The sequence below is a fragment of the Anguilla rostrata genome, chromosome 1, assembly GCF_018555375.3.
Source record: "Anguilla rostrata isolate EN2019 chromosome 1, ASM1855537v3, whole genome shotgun sequence".
NCBI lineage: Eukaryota > Metazoa > Chordata > Actinopteri > Anguilliformes > Anguillidae > Anguilla > Anguilla rostrata.
The window spans coordinates 65,807,578-65,818,567 of NC_057933.1; the positions used below are offsets into that span (position 1 = coordinate 65,807,578).

A 10,990-nucleotide genomic window follows, 5' to 3' on the forward strand; every position below is an offset into this window, starting at 1 on the left:
GGATCAATGAGCATGGGTACAGAGGGCGAGTAATGCGGCGAACGCCATTCATTAGCCTAAAGAACAGGAAAGCCAGGGTAAAATTTGCAAAAGAACATGCGCACAAAGACGGCAGCTTTTGGAGAACTGTCTTATTTTCTGATGAGTCCAAATTTAACCTCCATGGATCTGATGGCAGAGCATTTGTGTGGAGAAAGCTAGGAGAAGAATTCCAACCGGACTGCACTAAAGGTACTGTATGGCATGGAGGTGAGCTTGTGTGCATTGATGGAATCATGAACTCTGAAGTATACAGATGCATTTTGGATGCAAACTTACAGAAATCAGCAAAGAAATTATTCAAACGACAGAAGTGGCTCTTTCAGCAGGATAACGATCCAAAACATACCAGCCGCCTGTTGAAAGAATACTTTGCCAAAAAGAAAATTTCAGTCTTAGAATGGCCGTCCCAGAGCCCTGACCTAAACCCTATAGAGCATCTATGGGATGCAATGGAGAAGAAAATGTCAGGCCGTCGATGCACTCGTGTGGATGAATTGAAAGCTTTGCTGGCTGAAATGTGGAGGAAACTTTCACCACCGCTGTTCATGAAACTAACTGATTCCATGCCCAGACGTTGTCAAGAAGTTTTGCGAAGTAAAGGGTGGCAAACTAAATACTAAAACACTTAAACTGTGATCTTTATTGAAGGCATTATTGAGTGTCCAAATACTTTTTTGTCTTCATTTTCAGCAGTATATCTATTGTTTTATTGTTTAAAAGCCAACCAACATCTTTTTGTGAAATGTTTTGCTTGAAAAGTGTGCTTAAGGCATCTATCTTTAACATAAATGTTATTTGGTTTGACATTTTGTTATGTAATTCAATAAAATTCATAAATTTCTAAGCATGGCTTCAGTGTCCAAATACTTTTTGGGGCCACTGTATAGTGCTGTCATACCATGGCACTGCATATTCTCTCTAACCCGCCCCACCAGATACAGACAGACAGGCAGGCAGTCACACACACACACACGCACACACACAGAACCCATTTATGTTATGAGCTGTTCCAATAATATTACTTTTCCTGAAGCTAATTTTCAGCATGTTATTTTATTGCACATCAAAATAAACAGCAATGGAACATTTGCTAATTTTAAAGTACTATTTCAGAACAGCCACTATTTATCTCACGGTTTCTAGATATTTTTCATTTTCTTTTCATTAGTCTGTGTTTGTACAGGGAAGTCCATTTCTATCAATGATTACAAAAAAATCAAAATAAAAAATCAAATCCTGGCAAGCCTCATGTATGAATCCTGATCATGTTGTCACATGCCATTCAGAATCTGGTAAATTAAAAAATCAAAACAATTTTAACAATATAATTTCCATTCAAATTTGATTGAAACATTTTATTTACCATAATTATATTCATAACAGTACCTTTAAAAAATAATTATATAAAAATTCCCACAATCCCTATCCCAAAATACACTATCCCTTTCCTTTGGAAATTAAGGAGAAAATAAATTTACCCTCTAGGGATAAGGGAACAGAGAGGAAAGGGCCTACTTCACCCCCAATAGCACCCTTTCATTTTCCCACTACTGCCATCATCTGCATTCCTCTCCTCATCTTTTACTCTCTCTTTTCACTTTCCACCCACTCTCCAATGTCCCAGCTTCCCCATTTCTGTTCCTATTGCCCCTTCTGCGGTTTTCTTTGGTTTTCACGGGTTCTTTTCGGATACATAATTTGTCTAGTCTCTCTGATGATTCGTCCTGTTCTTCACTCCCAACCTAACCGCCACTATAGCCCCTGCGGTGTGATCCTCAGCTCCAGCTGGTGTCGTAGTGGCTCCACCCACTGGGAGGTGCCAAGTAGATCCTTCGCCCATGTGACAAGAAGCTGACCACACCCCTGTATCCCGCTCTAGGAACTCCTGACTTCAAGTCATCCATCACCCCCAGACTGCGAGCCAGGACCTTGAAGCTGTCTTTGCTGGAGTATTGCAGGCGAAAGGGCCCGGCACCCTGCATGGAACCCCCTTTCAGGTCCTCAGCCTTCACCAAGGGGGCGCTGTACACCTCTTTTTCAAACATCTCGTCGTATCTCTCACGAAACAAGTAAGACAGATCCCGTTTGGTGAAAGGCACAAATTCGGTGTTGAGTTTAATATAGCGCAGGTACTGGTCAAAAAACTGACCTAAGCTCACGCCCTTGCGCCCAAATGTCAATGTTCTGGATATTTCTGGCCGGATGCAGGATCTGTCTCTGCGCTGGTCTGGCTGGCGCATCCAGTCGTCCCAGAACGCTGCAGGCCACTTGGGCTCCAGTTCTGCCCACAGTTCCTTTGTGAGCATCCAGCCCAGCCCGGGGAAGAAGTCAGTCCTGTACAGGAGCTCTGCTTTCCCAGGATCCACCAGCCCCTCTCGCCCATTATCATTCCAGGCTGACACACACCACAGAGTTGAGTCTGAACGTAGAATGGGATAAAGGGATCTGAAATACTCAAAAAAATCTGGTGCCACCTATAAGAGAGGAAGACAAGTTCAGCCCAGGAGTTCCTCCATCCACAAACTCTTCAACTGTAATTTTTACTATACATAAGTACTTTTTTACTATATATAACTATTATTATATGACCAAAATTTCAGCTCAAAGTTAAACGATGTACAAATTCATACACTGTCAAAATGATCATTAGCACACATTCATATTAAACAGATTATAATAAGACCTCCACTGATGTGTTACCTTAAACAAATGGACAATAAAATCAACAAAAACCAACATAGCACATTCATTTAGCCCACTTCTCTGAAATGGACCCAGATTCCAATGGCTCAACTCCACACATTAGCTACTGTGTAACAGGCTCTATGTTTATCTAAAGTTATAAATGCAGTTTTAATGTCACGTCATCTTTATCATGCTTGTAAAAAATAATTAAAATCAGTAAATAAAAACCAAATAAGTAAAGTAAACCAGAGCAGACAAGAGTACTAGACTATATCATTTTCTAAATTTTAAAAATCCGGCTGTCAAAAATTCAATAGTTTCTATGCAGCTAACCAAAGCACTGCTATACATTATTTAACAAGGGTTGGAATGAATATTATCGCAGCCATAAAAATTTTACTATTTTGGTAACTTCAGTTAGAGACTAAATAGATGCAATCTATAAGATGCATAAATCAAACCCTGCTACATTAAATAACTGAACTTCTCGATAAGCCACTGTAATGACAGCAAAGTAAGGCTTCATGAACCCCATTATGGGTGGAACTGCCTCAGGCTGGTTGTCACCCATCCATATGAATCAATCAGGTGGGAGTGCTTTCCACAGGACTGGTCCAACACACTGGGTTACCGATAACACATAAGAGCTCCAACCATTTTGTGATTTGTGAAGAGTCATGAACGCACTTGCAAAATCACTACACAGCAAGAAAAAAGATTTAAGTATCATTGCCTGGTTGACAATGAACAAAATAGAATGTTTTGTGTACCCTTGTTGTTGTAGCCATAGCAAATGCCCTAAAGACATTTCCCTTCTATAAAACAAAATTCCAGTGATGCAATTTATGTTTACGCCTGGAAACATAACAGCAACATGACATCAATAATTAGCTTCAGTGTCTAAGGGGCACTCCCCACCGCATAGCCGAATGTAGGCTATATAGTGTGTTGATTATTGCCTACCAATCAATATGAAATCAAGTAGGTCAAATATTTACAGTTGTGTTCATCAAACCACGAAGCCCCGTTTGTCTTCACTAGCACAATACACTTCACAGACATGGTCTGAAAATGGCTGCTCAGCTCAGCTCCTGGAGAGCTCCAGCTACCAGCCATAATGACCTAAAAGTAGGGATGCACCAGCTTAACACTGGAATCAGCCCAGTATGGGATCAAAATGTGAAATTATCCATCGGCCAACATGCTTGTTTAATAGCCATTTCTTTAATCCAATATTAGGCTATAACTTTTAGATGTTGAACCATGGACATAAAAATATTAGTTAGTTTGATGGAGATGTTCTTTTGTACTGCACTACTAATGAGGTTACGTTGAACCAGATCTGTCTGAAAACTTAAACTGATCAGTAACATAATATATAAAAGGCATTCACCAAACAGGGTTAACAGAATTAGGCATATATTACAGTTGATTTGATCACAATCACACCAGCTGTAATATATTTTGTAATAGAATTTCTGTAATGTATTTATTACAAAAAGATGAGCATAAGAAAATGACAATACACAGTGATTGAGACCAGGAAATTTGGCTTATCTAGGCACATAATTTATCAACAAAGTACCCAGCACTGCATCAGGCATGGACTTGAATTCCACAATGGTCACTGACCACAAGTCATTAACAATTTTACATTATCAAGCAAATTTAAGAAATGTTGAAAGTAAAAGAAACATACCACGGTTAAACTTGTAGTTTTCTGCACAAAACTTCTAATATTGCAATTGTTAAAAAGCTTTCAGCCAAGCCTTTTATTATAAAAAGCCACATTTATTCAGAAACTTAAATTAGCACAACTAACCCTCCTCCCACACTGCTCCCACTCTCTTTCAAGACTGCTTCTTCCTGTCTTGCATATTTATTTTATTCTAGCACTTGTTTCTATTGGCACGTTTGTCTATGAATAGATTTTTCTAGGTATAGCACAGTTCGTCTTAACTTGTTATAAGCATTTATTTGGAAGCGCGTCTGTGTAATAAAATCTGATAGATGCCTAAATGTATGTGTTTAAGCATATCATATGACACATAACAATTTAGTTAAATGTATGCCTTCTATTCTTTCAGTATGGGACTGTTCAAGAACAGATCCAGAAAACAGGCAGGAAGGAAAATTGGCAAAAATAACTACCCACTGCATGGAATGGCAAACAGAACACCATATGATAACTGGTACACATCAAGTCCACTGCACTGAAACCAGAAATTGCACAATGATAAAGTTTTGTGGCTACATTCAATGTTGTATCTTCCAGTTTACCGTTTCAAACTCTAATTTCAAGTTTGAAAACATTGACATTTTTTTTTAGATGAAACAAATGAGCAGTACTATCCTCATATATAGGCTAGTTATAACATTTTGCCATATGAAACTATACAGTAGACATACATTAATCACCAGAAAGCTGTATTGCATTTAAACAGATGCATACAACCAACAAACAAACCCGGCCATTTATTTTAGAGGTCTTTCATCTGACCAATGCAAAAATAGTAGCAATCAGGGAGATTAAAGAAATTAACTCAAGTACTAATCAGGAATATGTAAAATCTGCAAGAACTCAAAGAACAAATCATGACACCATCCAGAATAACCCACCATTAACTAGGCTGGGACTTGAACTGGATAGATGTTCTATTCCATAGACATTGACTGGTTACACCAATTTGTTGAGACTTAGTTTCTCATTCAGCCTAAATGTATGGGATTATAGTACAGCTCGCTCTAAAGAAACAATCTCACAAGATCATCTCCCCTCTCTGGCAACCGCATCCTCTCTTAATCCATGAAACCCAATCTATGATGGGAGGAGCCATCCTCTGCTGCATTAGAGTATCTAGCATTCGAGTAATCTCAGTTTAGATTTCAGATTTCACCTTCTGCTGTCGATCTCAAAAACTCATTTCATTTCCACCACACCGGACTACTGAAACACCTTAAATCAGAAACACCCAAATGAATAAAATAATTTTTGCAATGTGTTGATTGTGGAGTGATGTGGGGAAAAAAGCTCATTTGTAGAAAAAGTTCAAACTGTGAGTGTTTGAAGATCAACAAATCAATGCTCTCTCACAAGATCACCTCCCTTTTCTGGCAACTGATCCTCTCTTAATCTACGAAACACACGCTATGAGGGAAGGAGCCTTTCCATGCTGCAGTAGAGAATCCAGTAATGGAGTAATCTCAGTTCACTCTTCATATTTCAGCCTCATGATTTTCTGCGCCCACAGGGATATGTAAACTTCAGTAACAGGGAACAGTAATATTCCAACAACTTCAGCCAACAAAGTTTCCCCCTGGGAAATTACAAAACAAACTAGTTGTGTTGGGCTGAAGCACAGAGACTAGTGTGTCTTTGTCTGATGTCTTTATGATTTTTTAAAAGATATATAGCCTAGATGTATTTGCAATGGGTGTATGATAAGTTTGAGCTGAATCTCTCATGAAAATGTGTTTAGACAAGCAATTTTGCTGACTGAATAAAGCACATTATAGTGAAAAGTAAAATGCTGTAAAGAAAAATACGGTTGAAAACTAAATATTTTCAGGTGGCAGAGTCCATAGGACAGCTGACTCAGGACTGCTACACAAATCTCCATGCTGCCGGCGATTCCATTTCCAGCCACAGCACTGTGATCCCATCATTATTTGCAACCTTTGACATTTGAATTTTAAAAGAAATGTGCACCTGGATAGGTGCACAAAGAAACTTTAGTGCATCTGGATAGGTATACTAAATCATCCTATCCCTCTATTAGGTATAAAGCATGTATATTTACCTCAAGGTCATCCTCCACAATGACAACAGCAGAGTGGGAGAGTTTGTTGAAAACCTGGTTGAGTGCCCATCGGTAGTGTCTTGAGATTTTGTAGTAGCCCTGGAACTTCTTGTGTTCTGGCCGCACCTGAATGTCTGAAAGGTCAGGTTGGCTAAGGTGAGTCACCTGGCTGCCATAAGAGCCAATCACACGAGCAGTATCAGCGTGACCACAGTCCTGGCTGACTATGATTGGGTGAAGTTCAGCAGAGGGACGATACTGTATCAACTTGTCCAGACACCTCTTCACGGTGACTCTGTCACAAGCAATAACCAAGATAGGAATGACATCGGTAGAGGCAACAGTGCTTTTAACTCTGTCTTCATTGGCAACCAGCTCTTTATTTTCTACTTTCATATTGTGAATAGGAAAGATTAAAGAATCTTGATCTTGCTTTCCTTTGCTTTGGTCTATATCGGCTAAACCTGGATATTTCTGAGGTGGATGCAGCAAGTCCTCTCCTCCCTTTTTGCTATTCATCAGTCTCTTTCCAAGTCCTTCCCATAATGGCCGGTGTCTCTGTAACTGCAGCAGAAGTTTTTTCTGGGTTTCAAGCTCAGATTCCACTTGGTCTGCCAATCGGATCACTTCCTTGGCCAAGTCTAATCCAGCCCCTCCCAATTCCTCTCTGCTCCCTGGCTCAGCTCGACCTCCCTCTCCGAGTCGGCGAGTGGGAAGCCGCCCCCAAAGAAAGAGGAGAAGCAAAGCATTCCAGGTAACAAATAGGAAGACACCACACAAGATAAAGGAACCTCTTTTACGGACCATGGCCCAATGAGACCACAGGAGCAACAAGAGTTATTAAAGATACAAAGTGGTCACACTGATGACAGTCAAAGACAGGGAAACAGGGAGTTCTATAGTGGAATGATACAGAGAAGTCTAATCAAAAAAGATGGCACCTGTTATTCTTATAAAGGGGGAAGGCCCATTCACAGGGTAAGGAGGTTGATTTAATGATTGACAGACAAGACGACATAAACAGACAGACTGGTTATTAAGGAAATATGTATTGTGGTTTAATATGTGAATTAGAAAACACATTTACAGTTCACACAAATACATCTACAGGAATTCCTGGTAATGGATGAATAAACTGAATATCACACAGACATGAAAAGAGGAAGTGTAGGAAGAGAGGAATGCACGGAAGCAAAAGCAAAAGGAAAGGAGAGGGAAGACAGGGCAGAGGATGAGGGAGAGTTAGGGCACTCCTGGGGTGGGGAGGGGGGTGATCCATTACTTCAGCCTTTTGCCATCAACCTGAAATAGAGAGAGATTCAAATAAGTTCAACACTATGTTTGGCTGATTATTAACACCATAAGCCAATTTAGTTGATATTTTACTTTTGGTACCCTCCATGTGCTACAAGTTAATATCTCTAGTCTTTTACCTAGTAAGCTTCCATGGCTGATTATTAAATGCTGGTTCGCGTTTGGACATTTAATTTTTACGCTCGGGATTGTTTGCCGCGTTTCACACAATAGAAAGATCAAATACAACGATTGTATAGTTGCTCACTGGATCTATGTTAAACTTTATAGGAACTGCATGATACACCATGTGACAGTTGACTCGTGTCACAAAAGAAAAGTAGCGTTAACGCTGCCCGGTCGTAGAGTTTCTAGGTTGTGAAAACCGTGCTTGTTGCGCACCTTTAAGCACTCTTATAAATGCTGACTTAGTTTGCCAGTTAAACCGAAATGTTCGGAATACGTATACATCACCTATTGAATCTCATAACTGCGCCAAATGGTCATGTTCATTGTTTTTTAAACCACCAGAGCTCTAAGAAAACAAATTATTTCTCCCTGACTATGCCGTAAATTAGAATTCCTTTCCAACCATTGCCGGGGCATACACGTCAACGACTTCTGACAGGCGAGGACTACCAAGCGGTAAAAGCACGGTAAATAGCCTACAGTTGCGAATTCAACTTTAGTAAAGAAATATTTCAGCAACTTTTGGTACATGACAGAAAACGATAAACGTGTGGTGTAGCTGTGGTGTAATGGTCAGACAGGCATGCTGTGATTGATTTACCCTGTCGTATCTTCTTGTTTCGGAGGTACGACCGATTGCTTTGACTATAAGGTAAAGTGTAACAGCAAGACCTACTGTAACTTGTGTCTAGCTCGCCATGCTTATTTCAAGCACAACCAGACTACTACTCACTACTCATGCCACGCACGCACGTTTTCTCGACAGCCAACGAGCCATATATATTCCCAGTTGGATGTTCCACTCACCTCGCTTCATGTCCTCAACTAAGATCTTACGATGGTCATATTTATTAGTTTCTTCTCACTTCTCTTTCTTTCGCCTCTCCTCACCGGGGTCAACACTTCATATTATGTGCACCTATGTTGTCGCCCATTCCCCCTTTTTCCGCGTCCACGCGCTCAGTCATACCATATATGGGGAAAAAATAAATGTCTCTGACCGAACAATGAATGTAAAAAGCACAGAGTGTCCTACTGTGCGCTCTCTAAGTCTTTTACTCTGCGTTTGGCTCTTTATGTCGCTCTTCAGTCAATACAATTTTCCTTTCCCCACCGCCGAAATGCAACTTCCGGACTACTACATTGACGGAAGTCCCTCCCCATCAATCGCCAGAGTTCCTCTAAGTGCGAAATTAGTAACACGTCAAGACAAGAGATAAATTAGTGGATGTTTAGCATATTTATTATCGATAGGTGTGTTAAACGCATTTTTGTGCACATCTTGCAGACACAGTCTTCTGATAACGAGTCTTTTATCATGCGCGTTTAATAACCACACAACGCCTCGCAATACCGTGAACGTTTTAATAACATTTTTAATAACGCCAGCTACGCAAACAGCAAAACCCTTGGAAAAACTTTTTTTTCGCAGATTGTACCGTGGCCGATGCATCTGAACTAACTGGTTTTTAAGATGAACATGACTAAAGAAACTCTGAAAGTGTTGCAAGTGTTTTACAAACTTGGTAACTGGTAGCCTAAATGTGTTAGCCTACTGCTGCGAGCATGCAATATCATGCTATCAGGCATTATATTTAGCATACGTGAACCGTAGGTTGCAGCTATAGCGTAGCAGTTCATACATTGGAAGCGTTAACAAAAATACAATTTTTGTTTTATCTGTAATTGAACTCAGTAAAAACGTTTTCAACGTAGAAAATGCCACGTTAGTCACGCATACAAAGCACTGTCTATAACCCTAACCCGTTAAAACTCGCAAGACCTGCCGATTGACATCAAAATGAGGCGTAGTTGCAACAAACAATATTGGCTATCTAAACTCTCCCAAATTAAACAAGCTCTATTCCTAAGCAGTTTTACCCAATGCGTTTTTTTATTTTACCATCTGAAGAGAATGTGGTCGTTCAAAATATGTGGCAGTCATTTATAGTGGAGATAATATGCAATTCAGCTGCGTTACACTTAAAAATTATAAAAATGAAGATAGAAATGACTACACTAGGCTTATATATTTAGTAACAAATTACTTCCAGTGCTTTGGATGTCTGAAAAGCATTATTATTATTATTATTATTATTATTATTATTATTATTATTGTTATTATTGTTGTTATTTTGTTTAGAAAATTGGATTCACAAAAAAGATTTCTATTTTATATAAGGAAATAAAGTTATAAACACTTATTTAAACAGCCATGAACAGTGAAATTGACAGTCATTTGTTTTGCCTGTATGCTTGATCATTTTGATTGCAGTGAGTAACATTAAGACTCCAGAATACCTTGCAGCAATAATAGTCTGAGGGTTTAGGACCTACCTTGTATTCATGTAGCTGTCATGAATAGGGTTGGGTACCAAAACCTGGTACCCAGTTCCAATACGATAGGTAACCACTGGGCCGAATCACAACACAGATTTCAGTGCTTCATTTTGGTACCATCTAATGTTATACTCGCTCTTTCAACTAAGTCAGTGACAGTAGGTACTGTTAGCAAGCTAGCTAACATTAAACTCGGTCAAAAGCAAAACTGTGTATTTTGCCAAAAAGGATGCAAACAATTTTTATTTGAAAGAAAGTAGACTACCGGTTCAGGGTAGACACCGTTCAGGTTGTGTGTCCATTTTTCCTGTGTATCCAAATGTCCTGCAATTGGCTACTTTGATCAGACTACTTTGATTAGATGTTGTTATTGGCAGAAGATGTAGCAACATGTCCAATGGGGAGAATTATTGGGGGCTGGAGCATTTGTGTTGACAAAATTGGCAGAAAAAAGAAGGAAAACCCAAAATAACCCAAGTTTGGGGCTTTATTGTTTGGACTTGTGAAGTTGTATCTGAAGTCTGTGTGTTTACATGAGGTTGGAAGGTACAGAAGTTAATGTTCTTAAGATCAGAGAGTCTGTGGTCATTGTGATTTTCTGTAGGATACCCTGAAATGTGTCAAACCTGCTGGATGGCATA

General features: G+C 39.5%; 1 protein-coding gene across 1 annotated transcript; it reads right to left on the bottom strand.

Moving 5' to 3' along the window:
* Positions 1–1,076: 1,076 nt before the first annotated feature.
* Positions 1,077–9,200, bottom strand: mgat1a (alpha-1,3-mannosyl-glycoprotein 2-beta-N-acetylglucosaminyltransferase a). The gene is made up of 3 exons (XM_064350203.1): positions 8,817–9,200; positions 6,528–7,829; positions 1,077–2,516 (listed from the first exon to the last, which is right to left on the bottom strand). Exons 2-3 carry the CDS (start codon positions 7,332–7,334, stop codon positions 1,818–1,820), a joined length of 1,506 nt encoding a protein of 501 aa, XP_064206273.1. The 5' UTR covers positions 7,335–7,829; positions 8,817–9,200; the 3' UTR covers positions 1,077–1,817.
* Between the last annotated feature and the right edge of the window lie 1,790 nt (positions 9,201–10,990).